This window comes from Cherax quadricarinatus, chromosome 17 (genome assembly GCF_038502225.1).
Source record: "Cherax quadricarinatus isolate ZL_2023a chromosome 17, ASM3850222v1, whole genome shotgun sequence".
In the NCBI taxonomy this organism is placed as follows: Eukaryota; Metazoa; Arthropoda; class Malacostraca; order Decapoda; family Parastacidae; genus Cherax; species Cherax quadricarinatus.
In genome coordinates this window covers 39,406,453-39,428,032 of record NC_091308.1, presented here as the reverse complement: position 1 = coordinate 39,428,032, position 21,580 = coordinate 39,406,453, and the positions used below count along the sequence as shown (strand labels likewise).

The following is a 21,580-nucleotide window of genomic DNA, read 5'->3' as shown; positions in this document are numbered from 1 at the left end:
GGATTCGGGGATGAGATGAAAAAGGTCGTTGAAGTAGACATTCCATAACAATGGTCCCAACACGCTTCCTTGTGGAACACTTGCCCCAATAGGATGTCTTGCTGATTCCATTCCTTTGAGAACTACCCTTAGAGATCTACCATGAAGGTAATCACTGAGGAGACATAGCGTAGAGCCTGCAATTACCAGTGCTTGAAGTTTTGCTAAGAGGCCCTAATGCCACACCCGGTCGAAAGCACCAGCAATGTCCAGTGCTACCACACAGCTGACTTTGGATTCATCCAGTGACTGGTGCTACTTAGTGGAGAGGTTTAACAACACATCAGCAGCAGAGTAACCTTTCCTGAAGCCATATTGACGATCACAAAGTAGTGATTGGTAGTCAAAAAACTTTGTCATTTGTCTTGAGATTATTGTCTCAAGGATTTTACCAGTGATTGACAGTAGTGACACTGGTCTGTAGTTGCTGATTTCTGCTCTGCTCTTCTTTTTGTGAACTGGGACTATATTTGCATCTTTCCCTAGAGAGGGCCATTTACACTGTACTAGGCAGTGCTGAAAGATGCGAGTTAGAGGTGCTTCTAGCTGGTCTGCACATCTTCTTGTCTGGGCCCACAGCCTTTTCTTGGTCAAGCGATTTAAGAAGGAAGTGCACCTCCTCCTGCCTTATTGTCACCACTAACAGTTTTGACACAGTTCTTGCAGCTAGCCAAGGAGGGTCCCTTGCTGGATCAGGAACTTGCATTTTATTAGCAAAGTGTTCGGCAAAGAGGTTCGCCTTCTCTCGACTACTAGTAGAGGTGGTCTTTCTCTCTCTCTCTCTTTCTCTCTCTCTCTCTCTCTCTCTCTCTCTCTCTCTCTCTCTCTCTCTCTCTCTCTCTCTCTCTCTCTCTCTCTCTCTCTCTCTCTCTCTCTCTCTCTCTCTCTCTCTCTCTCTCTCTCTCTCTCTCTCTCTCTCTCTCTCTCTCTCTCTCTCTCTCTCTCTCTCTCTCTCTCTCTCTCTCTCTCTCTCTCTCTCTCTCTCTCTCTCTCTCTCTCTCTCTCTCTCTCTCTCTCTCTCTCTCTCTCTCTCTCTCTCTCTCTCTCTCTCTCTCTCTCTTTCTTTCTCTCTCTCTCTCTCTAACAATCATTTATGACTAACCTGGATGTTATCATCAGCCAAGGCATTAACAATGCCCATGTAAAAGTTCTTGTGACTTCGTAAAGAGACAGGTCCCAGGAAGAGCACTTTGGTGGCTACCACTGTCTGCAGTAGTGCAGCACACACCAACACTACTATCCACCACTGCATCTAAAATAGAAGGATTGAATCAATGATGCAGAAAATAAATTAACATAAAAGAAATATAAACCAAAGTATTGCAGCTAGAAGAGTTCGCAGATTATTCATAGATTACTGAGAAAACTTCTAATTTCCGTTTCCTGAACTGAGCCGAAGAGAAGAACACTGCCGTGACGGGAAGATATTATGCAAAAGAGGGATTAAGATTATTGTTATATTCATGAGAAAGTATTAGCCCTGTAAGTGGTCATTCAGCACTGGGGAAATGAGAGGAGGTCAGCTATAATCCGAGGAAGGAATGCAGAGTATAGATCCAATTCCTAGAATACAGAACCCTTCATTGGCATCAATAGAATTCTCCCCCTTCCTGCTTGAAGGGTTGGAGGGAGAAGCAGCCAGGACATCCCACGAGAGGAAAGACCTGTTTTACTTTATTGAACTAAATCAAGATCTTAACGAGAAAGTGCAGATTAACGTGCTAGGTGTTCAGTTGTTATTACTATTATCTTCAATATAAAGTTTAATATCCATTCTAATCATTCAATACCAAGAGTTATGTAGGGTTGATCCTCTATTTGCTATAACCAAGAGGAGAAATCTGTATTCTTAGTGAACTTTCTCACTAACGATTAACTTGAAAAACCTCCAGGAAGCAAACCCACAACCCACGCTCGACTTATGAAGAGATAAGTGTGGGAGACATGCTCATATACTCACCTAGTCATTAGTTAGGTGTATAAAATTCACTCCCCATCACCCACCCAGTCAGGAGGCAGGAGCAGATTATGTCACCGAAAGGTACAGCCTCCTAAATAACAATCTTGGATCACCGTACATGTTTTTGAAATGAGTATAAAAATAACTACAAAATATATCACCCAGCTTAATGCAAGCAAGCAAATGTGCAGTTCAAGGGGCTCCCTACTCTTAATTATAATTTTGGATAGCCGTCTAACCTAAAACCTTATCCTGGGTATTAGGGTACCTGGGGCAAAATTTGCTTGCATTCTCCTTCATAGGGATCGAGTTATAAAGAAACACACCACTGGGAAACGTGATCGTCAAGTTGTCAAAAACTCAGATGATGACCTGCTGATGCCGGGCAGTACTACCTGGTAAAGAAGTTGTTGGTAGAAATAGTGAGGCACGAACGAATAGGTGATATGGGAATCAAGACTCTGAGAGTAATGTTTAAGGTATCTAGAGATACAGATGTACTAAGGAAAATGTTCCATGAGTAAAAATGTTAGGAAGAAATTTCTCTATTTATAATGACTGTAAATATAAACCCATTGTGCAGAGATGCAAAGAAGTGCTGGACCTCATATATGAAGTAAAGGCATGAAGTGAATGAGATGTTCTTGCAGAAACATGATGTAAATAAGACAAGAAACTCCGTATGGAGGGTGCCCTCTATGAGACTTTTATAATGGAGAAGTGTCAGTACCTGTAAAGCAGCAAACTCCAAATGTTTGCAAAAACGTGAAGTGATAGTGAAAGAGTGGTAATGTGAGAAGGAGTTTAATGAGAATGAATGAGGTGTTTATGTGAATGTAAGTGGGTTGTAAATGCGTTTTTCACAGGAGAATTGATATATCATTTACGATCCTTGTCAAGGCTTAATATTATGATAGGATGATAGGAGACACTGGAAATGTCGCATACGAAGAAAGTGGGGAACTCTTCACCTAAATGAAGTGATTTGAAAGACGTGCAGTGAGGACAGGTTGCCTCGCAACAGCTATCTGAGGCTTAGGACGTTTACAAATACAGGTGTAGTCTACTGGCCTGCACACCTGACTGTAGAACCATAAGCACGTAGGAACGAGCAATAAGACAACAGAGTAATTGTTTGTATTTCCCTCACAAAATAACATCTGGTATGTACGAGATATACAGCTTATGTACAATATATATGGTTATGTACAATAGTGCAAATGCAAGCACAAGACACATGAGATCCGCAGTGATCAGACTTGAAGATAAGTCTGCAAAGGATGATTCACGAGTTTATCACATTGCTTCACAACTTTGGTAGGCTTCCTTGTTATTGGTTGAACCAAGGTACTGGTATAACGATGGGGCCCCCTACTTATTAAATCCATAAGCACCTGGTTAGCTGGTCGGGAGGCAGCCTATATGGGTGTCTGACATACGTCGAATAAAATGTAACATACTCTTAGCATGCGAAAAGGACTGAAGTTCATTTACTGCAGCATCGAACCAGGACGATTGCAGAATGAACCACGTATCAACGAACAAGGACGATGGTAAGACCACTAGTCAGAGTAAGAAAACTGATCTAGTTATGGACTCGCAAATTCAATCATAGAGAGTGCTTTTGTTTATCCTAATGCAATCTTGAGTGCATTTAAAAGACTTAGTTTTGGCTGAATTCTTCAATTTATTAACACTTTGGCCGTTTTCTACCGAGGCAGTGTGACCCGAGAAAGAAGAAACACATTCATCATCACTTACTTCATCACTGTCTTTCCAGAGGCGTGTTGACACTACATTTAAAAACTGCATCATATATTCACCCGTCCTTCAGAGCACAGGCACTGTATTTCCCACCTCCGGCTAACCGGTTTCCCCGAATCTCTTCATAAATGTTGCTTTGCTCACACTCCAACAGCACATCAAGTCATAAAATCCATTTGCTTTCATTCGCTACTATCTAAAATGCTCACGCAAGTGTGCTGTAAGTCTAAGCCCCTCGCACACAAAGCATCCTTTACCCACCTCCCTCCATCCTTTCCTAGGACGACCCCTGTCCCGCCTGCCACTGTAGTTTTATATACCCTCCTAGTCATTTTATTTTGTTCAGTCCTCTTTAAGTGTCTGAACCTTCTCAAGAACCCCTTCTCAGCCGTATGGATAATGCTTTAAGGGACCCACACTTCCTTCTAATCATTGACCTAAGACACGACATCCCAACTGCCTCCAGCCTTCTCATTTTTGCAACATTAACTATCGATATAAGAGCTTTGGTACCACTTCACTCTCATGCATTCTCTTCTTTGCTTCCAGTTATCTTGTTTCCCTGGTTAATTCTATGGTTCACCTCGCCTTCCATAGACCCATCTGCTGACAAGTCCACTCCCAAATATCTAAAGGCATTCACTTCCTCCATACTCCCTCCCTCCAATATGATATCCAATCTTTCATTACATATTATTTTGCTATCATCATCACCTTACCTGATCAACTGGGCTGTGGTTTGTACTTCAGTTTATGTGTGGCCAGCAGTAACAGTCAGGTTGATCAGACCCGGAACCACCACGAAGCCGGGCCGCGGGGGCGTTGACCTCCGAAACCTTCTCCAGGTAAACTTTACTCTTTCCCATGTTCACTTTTAATTTCCTTCTTTTAAATACCTTTCAAATTCGTCTACCAACCTCTGCAACTTCTCTTCAGAATCTCCCCAAAACACAGTGTCATCAGTAAAAAGCAACTGTAACAACTCCCATTTTGTGGTGCATTCTTTATCTTTTAATCCCACACCTCTTCCCGACACCCTGTTATTCACTTCTCTTACAACCCCATCTTTAAATATATTGAACAACCATGGTGACATCACACATCCCTGTCTAAGGCCTACTTTTACTGGGAAATATTCTCTCTCTCCTATATAGCCAGCAGGGTGGGTATGGGGCGTATAATAAAGATATTAAACTAAACTCTCCTATATACTCTAAGCTGAGCCTCTCTGTCCACGTAAAAACTTTTAACTACATTCAGTAACCTACCATTTACTCCACACACTTGTAACATCTGCCACATTACTCTCCTATCCACCCTATCAAATGCCTTTTCCAAATCCATAAATGCAACAAAAACCTTTATACCCTTATCTAAATTCTGTTCACCTAGATGCTTCACTGTCAACACTTGGTATTAAAGCCTCCTTGTTCATCTGCGATACTTCTTTTCGTCTTACTCTTAATCTTTCAATAACAACTCGACACTTTATCAGGTATACTCAACACACTTATTTCCTTATAATTTTTACACTCTCTTTTTCCAAATTCAAATTCAAATTCAAATTCAAAGTTTATTCTCTATAAGGATTACAATGCTGAGTTTACAGAAATTTGGTTATTGTGTGGTTTACATGTAGCAAAATAGTGATTACAGAGTGTACCACTAGGACGCTTAGCATGGCTAGGCATTTCGGGCAGACTTAGTTTTATTCTTAATTGTAAAATATTACAAATTATGAGGTAAGTTGGTATTATGGCTAAGTGACTAAATACTAGTTTGTGAGTTTAGCAATGTAAATGCTTTTGTTTTGGCACAGTACATAGTTTCAGTATTGGAGTATCACAGGATTCATTATTTTAATATTGAGATTAATATTTCTGTTTATGGTCAAATGAGTCAGTGAATGTAAGTGTGAACCACCAGGTGGTATTCGTGTAGTTAGTTGACAGGGTGTATCAGGGAGATAAGATGTTTTCTAATGGTAGTTTTGAAGGTGATGAATGTGTCTGCAGTTCTAGAGTTCTCAGGTAGGGTATTCCAGATTTTAGGGCCTTTGACATACATTGAATTTTTGTAAAGGTTTAGTCGGACACGGGGAATGTCGTAGAGATGTTTGTGTCTGGTGTTATGCCTGTGGGTTCTGTCACAACTATCAAGAAAGCGTTTTAGGTCAAGGTTGATATTAGAGTTTAAGGCCCTGTAGATGCAGATTGCACAGTAATAAGTGTGGATGTACTGAACAGGGAGTAAGTTTAGGTCTATGAAGAGTGGGGGGGGGGTGTTGCCAGGGATGGGATTTAGTGATTATTCTTACTGCAGCTTTTTGTTGGGTTATTATTGGCTTTAGGTGTGTTGCTGCAGTTGATCCCCAAGCACAAATAGCATAGGTGAGGTATGGATAAATAAGTGATTGGTATAGTGTGAGAAGCGCATTTTGCGGCACGTAGTATCGTATCTTGGAGAGGATCCCAACCATTTTGGATACTTTTTTGGTTATATGCTGGATATGGGTGCTGAAATTCAGGTGGTTGTCAAGGTATAAGCCTAGGAATTTGCCCCCATTATTTCTGGTAATTAGAGTGTTGTCAATCTTAATGTTAATTTGTGCATCTCCTGCTCTGCTACCAAACATAATATAGTAGGTTTTGTCAGTGTTAAGCGTAAGTTTATTGGCTGTCATCTAAGTCGATATTTTGATCAGCTCCTCATTCACAGTGGTGTTGACGGTGGCAAGATTAGGGTGAGAGATGACATAAGTCGTGTCGTCAGCAAAGAGAATGGGTTTCAGGTGTTGGGATACGTTTGGAAGGTCATTGATGTATATGAGGAAGAGCAGGGGACCAAGGACACTTCCCTGCGGAACTCCAGTATCAAGTGGCCGTGTTGCTGATGCTGTGTCTTTAATGGTGACATACTAATACCTATTAGTAATGTAAGATTTGAAATAAGCAAGTGCATGGCCTCTTATACCGTAATGATCAAGTTTGTGGAGTAGGATGTCGTGGTCTACTGTGTCAAAAGCTTTTCTTAGGTCAATAAAAATTCTTAGTGGATATTCCTTATTTTCCAATGCTGTGTAAAGCAGTTCTAGCACTTTTATGATTGCATCGTTAGTGCTTTTATTTTTCCTGAATCCAAATTGGCAGGGGTTGAGTATGTTTTGAGCCGTTATAAATGAATACAGTCTCCTGTGCACGAGTTTCTCAAAGATTTTGGATAGCAATGGTAAGTTAGATATTGGCCTATAGTTGTTTAAGTCTGTAGGGTCACGACCTTTATGTATTGGTGTAACCCTTGCCATCTTGAGTAGTTTCGGGAAGGTGCTAGTCTCTAGTGACTTGTTAAAGAGTAATGAAATAGCATGCGAAAGGACATGGGCCGCTCACTTGTACAGTAATGGTGGGACATGAGACAGATTCCCCGAGTTATTTTTAAGTGACTTTATAATCTCGGTGACTTCCGTGGGCTCAGTTGGTGCAAGATAGAAGGAATTAGGGAAATTTCCATCTAGGTAGTCCCCGGCATGGGCATTGGTATGTGGGATTTTACTGGCGAGATTAGATCCTATGGTTGAGAAGAAGTCGTTTATCTTGTTAGCTGTGTCAGTGGGATGTAGTGGTGTTTCATTAGGTTTAGTTAGGACAATATTCTTGGTTTTTCTCAGTTTGTGGGTCCCTAGAATCTGAGAGAGTGTTTTCCAGGTCTTTTTTATATCTCCTCTAGTGTCTGTGAATCTACTGGAGTAGTATAGTTGTTTGGCTTTCTTTATTACTTTGGTGAGAGCTGATGAATAGTGTTTAAGAATATCTTTGTGTATTAAGCCTTGTCTATATTGCTTTTCATATTGGTGTTTCTTGTCAATGGATTTCAGAATGGTGCTGGTTAGCCATGGGCAACCAAGCCGTTTGTTTGTGATCTGTTTTGTTTTCATAGGACAATGTTTGTTGTATAGTCTAAGTAATTTGTTAAGAAAAATGTCTGTCCAGTCATCAATACCATTGGCCTTGGAGAATTCTGTAGGCCAGTCAACAGTCTCTAGGTCAGCTGTGAACTTCCTTACTGAGGCCTCGTCATGGAGTCTAAATGAGACTTTGTTGTATTCAAGTGGTGGTTTACTAATGTTTGTCAGGAGGAAGGTAGGGTAGTGGTCTGTAGTGCTATCTGTGATTATCCCTGATTTAAGGGGGGCTAGTATATTGGTCCATATGTGGTCTATTATGGTTGCACTTGTCTCAGTGAGCCTGGCTGGTTTAGTTATTGTTGGTATGAGAAGTGTGTTGTTCATATTGTTGATGAAATCAGTTACAGGCTGATCATCTAGTAAGCCAAGGTTGATGTTGAAGTCTCCAGCTAAGAGAAGGTGGTGCTTATTCATTTGTCTGTTTGTTATTAGTGACTTTAATTTCTCACTGAAATTTGGGATGTTTGTGTGAGGTATCCGGTAAATGGCACCGATTGTTATAGGCGTCTTAAGGTTTTTTATAGTAAAATTAACAAAAATGTATTCCCCATATTCATCACTAAAGCAAGTGGTGCTAATACAAGATAATTAGTTAGAGTAATAGATTGCAATACCACCCCCAACTTGGTTTGGTCTGCAGTTGTGAACTGCTGTGTATCCTGGTAGAGGGTAGATATCTATTGTGTCCTGCTTAAGCCAGGTCTCAGTAAGAATAATGCAGGAGAAGGGTGTCTTTAGTGATTCAAGGAGTGCTAGGAGGTCATCATAGTGTTTGCTTAAGGACCTGATGTTGTAGTTAAGTACTGATAGACTTTTAGCATTGTTTAGGATAGTGCTGGCTTGTGATGCTGTGTAATAAAGGCAGTTACTTTCCAATAGGTTTTGATTGGGTGTTAGATTATGGAGGTTTAGATCAGGGTCAACGTGATCAATCATCTTCTAGGTTTAAATTATGGTTATTTATATCCTGAGTTGTGTGTTGAGTTCTAGTACTGATATCTGTAGTGGTAGGAAGTTTGGACAAGTATATAGCTAGAGTATTTTGGCCATGTAGAGTATAGTCACTACTACACATAATGAAGTTGATGTTGTCTATGTGTTGTGCTGGAATGAACTAAAGTACAACTAGGTATAAACTAGTAATATAAAAATACAAATTAAAAATAGAACAAGACTCTCACTTGTAATTGCACTAAGATCTAATAATGACTTTTGTGGAGTCTATGTTTTGAGCTAGAATGAGCTATAGTACAATAGGTTTAATCTAATAATATAAAAATACAAATTAAAAATAGCACTAGTCTCTCACTAGTAATTGCACTATGGTCTAATATAGTGAATTTGGTATTGACTATGTATTGAGTTAGAATGACCTATGGTACAACTGAATTTAATCTAATAATATAAAAATACAAATTAAAAATAGCACCCGTCTCTCACTAGTAATTGCACTATGGTCTAATATAGTGAATTTGGTATTGACTATGTATTGAGCTAGAAAGAGCTATAGTACAACTAGGTTTAGTCTAATAATATAAAAATACAAATTACAAATAGCACCAGTCTCTCACTAGTAATTGCACTATGGTCTAATATAGTGAATTTGGTATTGACTATGTATTGAGCTAGAATGAGCTAGAGTAAAACTGTGATTAATCTAATAATATAATAAAGGCACAAGACTCTCAATTGTAATTGCACTAAGATCTTATATAAGTTGTTTACAAGAATTAGAGTATAATTACATTTAAATTGACAGGATAATATACACAAATTAAGGTAGCAAAAGAATAATAAACAAAATGATAAAAATAAAAATGGCAATGACTTGGTTATAATATGCTAGTAAGATGGTAGACAGGATAATATAAAAGTTGTAGTTGAAAATACTAGTTTAAAAAAGTATGGAATTAAAAATGGTCAATAAAAGAAGTTTACAATAAGTTTGATCAATTTAGTTTAAAGTAAAATTGGGCAATAATAGGGATTTAGAATAAAATTGGGCAATTGAGTATTTTTTAAAGTGAGGTAGAATTATTGAAGACAAGTTATGGTTAGTTTATAATAAAATAAGATAGAACAGTGATGTGGTAAGTTGTAAAAAAGGAGATAGATTCTGTAGATATTAAACACAATTAAGACTATGAGGTAGAATGGTCGTTGAATACAACAATGACAATCAAAAGTAGTTGGGGTATTAGAATTTTAGGGGGGCACAAATTTATGACAATATAACACTAACTGTGGACTGTGGGTATTATCTGCACTTTACTCTGATTCTGTTAGTCCAGCCTCACTTAGGAATGTTTTAAGGTCATGTTCTGTAGAGATGAAGTATCTCTTCCCAGTGGGCTGTTTCCTAACTGCGATTTTTCCATCCCTCACAAAGCACTGGTGGATTTTTTGGGCATAGCATAATTTTCTTAGCCGATAAAGAAGGTTTTGTCTAATTTTGGTAAGGCACTCATTGACGTAAACATCAGTTTTCATAGAAACAGATGTTTTTAGTAGGTTGTTTCTTTGTAGGCTAGTTTGGAATTTTAACAGCACTGTTTTTTTACCTGCTTGGTAGCCCATCAGTTTGCAATCCTTTAGGTCATCACTACCCCATTACCTTTATGTAAAGGAACTGTGCATGTTGTCTGCCAATCCCTGGGTACCTTCCCATTTTTCATACATTTATTAAATAAAAGCACCATCTATTCTAAAATTATATCGCCACCTGTTTTGAACATTTCTGTCTTAATGTTAACAATCCCAGCTGCTTTACCCCCTTTTATTCTACCCACTGCATCATGCATCTTCCCCACACTCTCATCTGGCTCTTCCTCACTCCTCAATGACAGTATACCTCCTGGCTATTATACGAAATCATAGCTTCCCTATTTTCATCAACATTTAACAGTTCTTCAAAATATTCCTCCTATTTTTCCTGTAATTTCTGAAGGCTGAACCAGCATTTGTCTTGGAATCATGGGGAATGAATAACTGTGGCCATCTTTCTTGTAATTACAGATGCCTCCCCGTTTATTAAATGAATTTATTTTAATGAACCCCATTTTACTTTGTATAACTTATAGAAGTCTCCCCTTTAAATATTCCCGTTTTCTCGCCCCATTAAATGGACCCGCTGAAGGAAGGTTCCTCAATAATTGCCAGTGACTTCTACATCACTGACAATATAATCATGCATGTAAAATTATTTATATCAAAGCAGAATATGACCGAATTTTTATTACTGTCATGTTACTTTCCTTTAGTCTTCTATTACAATATTAAAGCTCGTGGGATTTTTCTAATGCTATAATATTCATCTTTCTGGCAATGGGCACTGGTATGCCTGGGGGCACTTCCTGTTCCTTTCTCTCTCTCTCCCTCCCTCCCTCACTCCAGTGAACACATCCTCTGGCATCGTATGAGCTCGGACATCCTCCTTTTTCTGAAACGTTGGAAGCTCCTGATATGTTGATTGCAACACGAAAGGCCTAGAGCTATCATTCTACTCCCCCCATGTTGTTTTGCATTCTGTATTGCTTAGTTTGCGATATTTGCAATATATATATATATATATATATATATATATATATATATATATATATATATATATATATATATATATATATATATATATATATATATATATATATATATATATATATATATATATATATATATATATATATATATATATATATATTATATGCAAAACAACCACTCTGAAAGAATAGAGAAATTCCAAGCGCTTTCGTGACTACTCACATTATCAAGGAACTATGAAAGTAAAGCATCCAAGGAAGCTATATAAGGGGTCTGGTCGGCACCTCACTATCAGATCCCACAACGGTTTAAACACGTGACGCGCGGCGAGCCAACTTGGATAGGTCCTTGGCACAACTCACCCCACAAACTATTCTACCCAAGAAATAAGAAATTTTAAAGATTATTTGTCCAGTGTATTATTAAATTCTTCCCAAATTCTATTAATTATAAATGGATCTAATTTATATAAACCAAAGGAAATATTCATATTATTGTCAAAACTGCTTTTTATGAAACAAGATTCAATTATATTCCTGTCGACCATGGACTTGCTTGATACTACTTTCTCAACTTTTTGAAAATCAATTGGATGGTTAAAATCTCTTACATGAATAAATAGAGCATTGGAATCTTGTCCAGTTCTAATGCTATATTTATGTTGTTTTAATCTTAGTTCGAGATTTTTACCAGTTTGACCGTAATAAACTTTATCGCAAATTTTACAAGGAATCTTATAGACACATCCATCAGCATTTTGGGGGGAATTCTTTATCAAAAGTTTTTTTACTGTATCGAGATTTTTGAATACAACTTTAATATTAAAAGTCTTAAGAAGAGAAGGCATATCAACCAAGTTTTCATGGTAAGGGAGAACCAACATATTTTTATTTGAATAAGGCTGGTTGTCCCTTTTTGGATTGTAAAAAGTATTCTGGTCGACAGGAATATAATTGAATCTTGTTTCATAAAAAGCAGTTTTGACAATAATATGAATATTTCCTTTGGTTTATATAAATTAGATCCATTTATAATTAATAGAATTTGGGAAGAATTTAATAATACACTGGACAAATAATCTTTAAAATTTCTTATTTCTTGGGTAGAATAGTTTGTGGGGTGAGTTGTGCCAAGGACCTTTCCAAGTTGGCTCGCCGAGCGTCACGTGTTTAAACCGTTGTGGGATCTGATAGTGAGGTGCCGACCAGACCCCTTATATAGCTTCCTTGGATGCTTTACTTTCATAGTTCCTTGATAATGTGAGTAGTCACGAAAGCGCTTGGAATTTCTCTATTCTTTCAGAGTGGTTGTTTTGCATATTCTGAAATCACCTGTTTACTGTGATCTTATTGCATATTATATATATAAATATATATATATATATATATATATATATATATATATATATATATATATATATATATATATATATATATATATATATATATATATATATGTATATATATATATATATATATATATATATATATATATATAATATATATATATATATATATATATATATATATATATATATATATATATATATATATATATATATATATATATATGTATATATATTTATTATTTATTTTTATTATCACACTGGCCGATTCCCACCAAGGCAGGGTGGCCCGAAAAAGAAAAACTTTCACCATCATTCACTCCATCACTGTCTTGCCAGAAGGGTGCTTTACACTACAGTTTTTAAACTGCAACATTAACACCCCTCCTTCAGAGTGCAGGCACTGTACTTCCCATCTCCAGGACTCAAGTCCGGCCTGCCGGTTTCCTTGAACCCCTTCATAAATGTTACTTTGCTCACACTCCAACAGCACGTCAAGTATTAAAAACCATTCGTCTCCATTCACTCCTATAAAACACGCTCACACATGCCTGCTGGAAGTCCAAGCTCCTCGCACACAAAACCTCCTTTACCCCCTCGCTCCAACCTTTCCTAGGGCGACCCCTACCCCGCCTTCCTTCCACTACAGACTGATACACTCTTGAAGTTATTCTGTTTCGCTCCATTCTCTCTACATGTCCGAACCACCTCAACAACCCTTCCTCAGCCCTCTGGACAACAGTTTTGGTAATCCCGCACCATGTGTATATATATATATGTGTGTATATATATATATATATATATATGTGTGTGTATATATATATATATATACATAAACATAGTATTGTGACCATGAACGAGTGGTATTGATCAGTAACAACACTGCACTAGCCAAGGACTCGAACACATGCTGCTTTGGCAGGCCAAAGCAGCATGGGTTCGAGTCCTTGGCTAGTGCAGTGTTGTTATTGATATATATATATATATATATATATATATATATATATATATATATATATATATATATATATATATATATATATATATATATATATATATATACCTGGAGTTTACCTGGAGAGAGGTAAACTCCAGGTATATATATATATATATATATATATATATATATATATATATATATATATATATATATATATATCAATAACAACACTGCACTATATATATATATATATATATATATATATATATATATATATATATATATATATATATATATATATATATATATATATATATATATATATATATATATCAATAACAACACTGCGACTTCAACCCATGTCGTTTAGACCAACCTCTTGGTGAGCGAAAATCACATGACGCTCTAACCCACAGGACTACCAAATCCTACAAGAATCATGAACCCAGCAGAGCTAGGTGTTTTACCGTGATCCAAGGGCATACGGTGGTTTGGGTGCCTCAGAGCAATTTTCATTCTACTCCCCGTTTGGTGTACTAGCCTCCACAAGCAAAATATATATTATTGTAACCACGGACGAGTGGTATTTAATCAATAACAGCACTGCGACTAGCCGAGGAATCGATCCCATGTCGTTCCCTATCAGCATTACCATTATCTGTTCTTTGGCGAGAATGAGGATTGGGCACTTCATGCTCAACTCCCTCCACGCCGAAAAATGGTACTGTAAGAGATTTTGTTATTAACAGTTTTGGTTTATTGAAAGCCTGTGTACAATGGCATGTACATTGACTACTTTTCTTACTATGTTTCCTATGTCATGGAAAGTGTTCTTATTTCTCTCCCTCCAAGCCCTTCACATTTGTGACCGTCAGGTTCTTGACTCGAAAAATTCCACTATTCGCAATTCGTTCTCTAGCCATGGCTACCCTTCCGATTTCATAAAACTCTGTCTTCTCACGTACTAAACTGACTTTCTATTCCTGTCAAATCTCCTATTCTCTGCCTTTCAGATCTTTCACAACTCTTTCTCCTTTCCTTAAACATCAAACTTATTTTTCGCAAAACTAGCGCGGTAATCTATGTTTTTCTAAAAATTGTTGGACTGAAAACATCGACTCCAAGCTGATCGACTAATTACCTCAAACTCCTCATCTTCCACTATTAATCTCTGTACCAGACTGAGGAAGCCACTTGTTGGAGAAACATTTCCACAATGAAGATTCCCAAATGTTGCAAAAGTGTTTAATTCTTCAATCAGTGCATATACACTGAAAGATATACAACTGCTCCCATGATGCCACGCTTTTAACTCCTGCATTTGGGGTGCTTATGATACAACAAATATGACTAGAGCCGAAATATCTTTGGATATAGTCCCAAGAAAAGTGCACCAATAAGCATGTCTGTCTACTCTCTCTTTTCACTTATCACATGCAGCGGCTGTGTGGTGACCGGACCTAAAAAACAAACACTTAGATAAGTTAGAAAGTGTTCAAAGAGGAGCTATTAAATGGCTGCCAGAGTTAAGCTGTATGACTTACGATGAAAGATTAAAAAGGTAATCTTGAATTGATGGTATTTGATTGTATTCTTTGAAATGATGTGAGGTAGGATAATAGGTGTTCAGCTATAGATCGAAAATAAAAATGCAGTTAACTGTAATCTTCAGTGACTATGTTTAACCCAGGCAGTTGGTTTCATCACGTCACAGTTTAACAAGGTAAGGGAAGGAGAGCACATAAGCAATAAATACTGGTGTGACTTATAATCTATGAAGATATTATCAGATAGCATTATCTTTGGTTCGTCGCAGCCTCAACTCATTGGTCATAGGAGAGGCAGATACAGGCGTATCAAAAGAGGGAATGAGCAGTTAAGAAATCAATATATTTATTTAAAGAGAGAAAAAAAAAGAGGAATAAGACGAGTGAAAAGGGTTTATAAGTCTAAACTCCCAAGGGATTCGAAGACTAACCCAAAATGGTTCTTTCAGATATACTGAAGTAAGATTAGAGACAAAATAGGCCCACTTAAAAATAACTCACGTCAGACCACTGACAGTGATAAGGAAATGTGTGAAATTATCAACAGCTACTGCCTCTCGGTTTTTACTCAGGAAGATACTAGCGGAATTCCAGAAATAATAAATTATGTAGAACACGACGATAATAAACTATGCACGATTGGGGTAACTAGTGGCATGGTCCTCAGACAAATAGAGAAATTAAACCCTAACAAATCCCTTGGCCCTGACAAACTGTTTGCGAGGGATTTAAAGGAATGTAAAGAGGAAATTAGCATACCTTTGGCTAATCTTTTCAATATATCACTACAAACTGGTATAGTGCCAGCCAAGTGGAAAATGGCAAATGTGGGAAAATTTATGGAATAAATAATTGCCGAGGCAATTTGTAGCTATCTTGAAAGGCATAAATTGATTAATGAATCTCAACACGGTTTTGCAAAGTGGCATTCCTGCCTTACGAATTTACTTACTTTTTTTCACTAAGGTATTTGAGGAGGTAGATCATGCTAATGAATATGATATTGTGTATATGGACTTCGATCAGGCTTTCGATGAAGTTTTACATCAGAGGCTATTGAGGAAACTTAAGGCAAATGGAGTTGGAGGAGAAATTTTTTTCCTGGGTAGAGGCAAAATTGACAAATAGGCAGCAGAGAGTCTGCATAAATGGGGAGAAATCAGAGTGCGAGCACGTCACAAGTGGTGTTCCACAGGTGTCAGTGTTGGGCTCCTTGTTGTTCACAATTTACATAAACGACATGATGAGAGAATAAAAAGCGACATAAGCAAATTTGCTAATAACACCAAAATAAGCCATCCAATTCATTCTAATGAGGACATTAGAGCACTCCAGGATGATTTGAATAAACTGATGCAGTGGTCGGAGGAGTGACAGATGAAGTTTAATACTGACATATGTAAAGTTCTAAATGTTGGACAGGAAAATAATCATGCCGCATATGAACTAAATAATAAAGACATTAGTCCAGTGGTACCTTGACTTACTAGTTTAATTCGTTCCGTGACCAAACTCGTAACTCAGTTTTCTCGTATATCAAATTACTTTCCCTCATGGAAATTAATTGAAATACCATTAATCCGTTACAGCCCCCATGAAACCACACTAATTTTTTTGTTATGGGTTTTTAAATATGAAACATGTATTTATAAATAAGAAATGATTTTTGTCTTTTTCGCCAGGTCCCAACAATGTTTCAGAAATCCTGGAGTATATATGAAACTCATTGAAGCACCGTGTAAGATGAGTGTCACTCCACTGCCTGTGGAGTGACACTCGTGGAGTGACATTTAATGATCGTGCACTGCCTTGGCTTTATTTTTCACGGTTACACATAAAAATGTCTGTCTATCTGTTTGTTTCTATCTGTTTCTAATTTTCTATTTGTCTGTCTATCTGTCTGTCTAGCTCTATGTTTATCTCTGTCTGCTTATCTGTTTTTTTCTGTCTGTCTGTGTTTCTGCTTCCTGTCTCTCTACTTGTCTCTCTGTCTCAGAGAGAGAGCTGTTCATGAACCAACAGGTATTATACACGATGCAGAGTCGTTAATGTCTGATTCCTGAACAAATGAAAATGTGCATTACTTGCCAGTCATGCTTATTATGCCTTACATCTACAAGCATAGTTCAGCACTTTGTTTGGATTTTTGGGGTTATCCTAGGTAATTTGCACTATGTATACCTGTATTTATGTGTACATGTGAGATAGAGACAGAGATAGAGATGGATACAGAGACAGATAGACAGAGATAGAGATAGATATAGATAGATAGAAGGAGATAGAGACAGTCAAAGCAAATCAGCCAGCCAACCGGCCACCCAACCAGACAGCCTGCCAAACATGTATTACACATGTTTCAGTACTGTTTTTCTTTACTCAGGGCATACATTATAGAACATTCTGGCAGGACGACTCTACCAGTGGTATCAAAATTGAAAGGATGTTACACATTGGTTATTATCGAGGTTTTTGATATTTCCTCTTTCCTGCGATTGGTGGCATATCTGAAGTTCGCTCGAAACTCAGATTTTGGCTTTCAACTCAAAGCAAAAAATCGACTGAGCGAAGGCTCGTAACTCGGAAAACTCATAAGTTGGGGAACTCGTAAGTCAAGGTACCACTGTATTACTCATTGCAAAAAGGATTTAGGAGTTTTAGTTAACTTTAATCTGAAACCAAGACAACAGTGCTATAGTATTCACAATAAAGCGAACAGAATCCTTGGCTTCATTTCAGAAAGTATAAATAACAGAGGTTCTCAGGTTGCTCTTCAATTCTATTTATCTTTGGTTAGGCCTCATTTAGATTATGTTGCGCAGTTCTGGTCACTTTATCACAGATTGGATATAGTATATACACTGGTCAAAGTACAGAGGAGGATGACAAAGTTGATCCCACGTATCAGAAATCTTCCCTATTAGGATAGACTGAGGGCCCTAAATCTGCACTCTCTAGAAAGGCGTGGAATTATGGAGGACATGACTGAGGTGTATAAATGGAAAACAAATAAATAAAGAGAATGTAAACAGCGTGCTAAAAATAGCTAGCTAAGACAGGACTCACAGCGTTGAACAAACTCTCAAGTACCGTCAAAGAAGTTAAAACGTTGTGTAGTTTTAAAAACAGGTTAGATAAATACATGAGCTGGTGTGGGTGGGAGTGAGCTGGACCTGACTAGCTTGTGCTAGTAGGTCTGATGCCGTGCGCCTTCCTTTAAGCTGATGTGACCTGGACCTGACGAGGATGAGTCAGTGGTATAAGCCGTTAGGCGACTTCGACCTGCCTCGCATGGGCCAGTAGGCCTACTGCACTCTTCCTTCTCTCTCATGTTCTTATGTTGGAATGTACTACAGTACAGTTGCATTAGTACCACGCAAAGGAAGAAAATGATGCCTTCATGCGTGTCAAGGCTCTTGACCCTAGAATAACAAACTACTCTCACTCTCATTGATTAAACATAGTTATCTTACGAGTTTAGCGCTTCTCGAATATATAAAAATAAATCTCAAACTGTGCATCTCTACCATCCCCGGGATAATCATAGCAAAGACAAACATTTGATAAGAAACCATACCCCGGCCGGGATTGAACCCGCGGTCAGAGAGTCTCAAAACTCCAGCCCGTCGCGTTAGCCACTGGACCAGCTAGCCACAATAAGATTCATCCAACTAGGTATATTTCTACACCATAGGAAGGTTAGCACAGGCACCACTGTGACCACAAATGCAAGTTATTTTGAGTCATGTTGACGGCAGTGAAGGGACTTGAGCTAGAGTTCGTCACGGCCACGCTAGCTGGAGATTCGTCTGAAAAAACTTGCATTTGTGGTCACAGTGGTGCCTGTGCTAACCTTCCTATGGTGTAGAAATATACCTAGTTGGATGAATCTTATTGTGGCTAGCTGGTCTAGTGGCTAACGCGACGGGCTGGAGTTTTGAGACTCTCTGACCGCGGGTTCAATCCCGGCCGGGTTATGGTTTGTTTGCAATCGTGTCATTACGATTTCGTGAGTCATTTGATAAGAAAAGGCCTTAAAAACTAAGCTGTTTTAAATAGTTTTATTACCTGAAAACAAAAGATACTTTATATTACCAAAAGATTTATGAACACTGTAGTTTACTTGCTGACCTGTGCTAGACAGGTTCTGCTATCCATTCTATGTTTAACCAGTTATGAGGTGGTCTTCATTTAAGTCAGGTCACATAGAGCACTGTTGCCTTAGTCATTAGTGGAGAATACCACTAGTGATAGTAAGTTGTATCAATAGGTTATAAATGTTTTGAAGAAATTCCTGCATCCTGTCAGATACAACAACATCTTGGGATTTTGATGCAAGGAATTTCTTCAGTATTTCTCTGATGTATAGACAAGATCTACTTCCACTAGCATTGGCCTACATTCAGGGCATTTCCTTCATTTCCTTCTTAATATATTAAGACTCTTCTGCCCTATAGGCCTATTATAGATGAGGAGGATGACTGCATGAAGAAACTTACCAACTAACGACCTCCTCCTTGTGTACAACATAACCAAAATGCTTTTCAGATTATTTTCCACGAAATTCTTCGTCCAGTAATCTTAGCTTAAATCTGGATAATGTGAGATTTGTAAACAATCACCTAAACAGATTTAATAAGGTTACCAGTGAAATCGCAGGTTGTTTAGCCCAATACCTCAAATTTTAAACCAAGTTCGATCATAGCACTTATGATAAATGCTAATAACAAAACTCACCAAGAATTTAAGTGAAATGGGCTGGAACATTTAACAGCTAATAAACGAATGGAAATGAAATGCGAAATAACTTTTTCCATTATCAGATCGTCTAGGGCAGTTGCCGAATTAAGTTTCTGTAAAAAATGCAGTGAAAGTTAATGAACCTCTCATCTTCAGTTCGCGGGCTACAGGTAACTGAATCATAACCTTATTAACAATAGATGAAAAACAAAATACCGAAGAATACAGATTCTTGAAGTTTCTTGGTGAGAAAGGTTAAGAGTACATTTCACTGTCACAAACTGTTAAAAGTCTTTAGATCTTCAATCTTCACTAACCTGGAGAATGTGCAGAGAACTTTCACGACACATATAAGTATGTCAAAGCACCTAAATTACTGGGAACGGTCTAAGTCCCTTGATTTGTATTCCTTGGAACCCAGGCGAGAAAGGTAGATGATAATATACACTAGGAAAATCCTAGAGGGATTAGTACCAATCTTGCACACGAAAATCACCCCCTACGAAAGCAAAAGACTCTGCAGGAGATGCAACATTCCCCTAATGAAAAGAAAGGGAGCCATGAGACTACACAGAAAGTGTCAGGGGCCCAAGACTGTTCAACTACCTCCCAGCACGCATAAGGGGGATTGCAAATAGACACCTGGCTGTCTTCAAGAAGGCGCTGGATAAGCACCTAAACCACAGCCGGGATGTGGTTGTTACGTCGGTTTATGTGCTCACAGCAGTAACAGCCTGGTTGATCAGACCCTGATCCACCACGAGGCCTGGTCTCAGACAGGGCCGGGGGGGGACATTGACTCCCGAAACCCTCTCCAGGTATACTCCAGGTATACTCACGTATACTCCATGTATACTCCAGGTATACGTGGAGATTTCTATCAATTTGTTAGAAGGAATGTTCATACAACTTTGTCTTATATTTTGGATGCCTCATCATATACTGTACAAGAAAATGTTGAAATAATGAATAGTTTCCCACAGAGCTTATAAAGAACACAGTTAACATATATTTTTGATTACGCTATTTTTCATCTAGAGGGAGCAAAAAATTACTTGAAATACAGATACTCATAAAACCATACATTTACTTTTTAGTTTCTAGAGTTTAGATGAAAACTTAATATATGAACTTACGTCAAAGACTCTCGTGAAAACTACGTCGAAAAGGGACTCAAAATGTTCAACTGTTGGTTGAGTGACACTACATCAGCGTACCAAGAGCCAGGAATGTGGGTTACTACACTGACGACACTCTACACCACACACTAACACCTTCATATAATCATGACTTGCTACCTGAATAAAGATTATTCATTATCGCTTGCTCAAGGCTTCAGTACAAGGAACAGCACTAATAATAACCGATCATTATCCTTGATAAAATAACGCAACATGATTGTACACAAAATCATTATTCAAATTTTAAGTAGAGGTTTATCCACTAGGAATTTTTCTACTAGATGTTTATCTATTGTGGGTTTATCTACTAGGGATTTACCTAATAGATGTATATGTACAAAGAGTTTATATATTAGAGATTTATCTATTGGGGTTTATCTACAAAGGGTTTATCTACTATAGATATATCTGTTACGGGTTTATTTACAAGGGGATAATCTACTAGAGATTTATTTACTTGGGGTTTATCTACAAGGGATTTATTTACAAGGGGTTTACAAGGAATTTATCTTCAAGGGGTTGATCACCAACGAGTTTACAAAGGGGGTTTGCAAGAAATTTATCTG

At 37.8% G+C, this 21,580-nt stretch overlaps 1 protein-coding gene across 2 annotated transcripts in view; it reads right to left on the bottom strand.

The window, feature by feature from the left end:
- The window catches only part of LOC128686472 (UDP-glucosyltransferase 2), a 53,235-nt gene extending 32,112 nt beyond the window's left edge, over window positions 1-21,123 (bottom strand). The window contains exons 1-3 of one of the 2 annotated variants that reach the window (XM_053773419.2): window positions 20,970-21,123; window positions 2,000-2,090; window positions 1,142-1,291 (exon numbers count right to left, since the gene is read on the bottom strand). In XM_053773419.2, the coding sequence (XP_053629394.1) occupies window positions 1,142-1,291 (150 nt within the window). In that variant the 5' untranslated portion in view covers window positions 2,000-2,090; window positions 20,970-21,123. The remainder of the gene's footprint in view (window positions 1-1,141; window positions 1,292-1,999; window positions 2,091-20,969) is intronic. The other variant, XM_053773418.2, reaches the window with a different exon arrangement.
- Window positions 21,124-21,580: the final 457 nt, after the last annotated feature.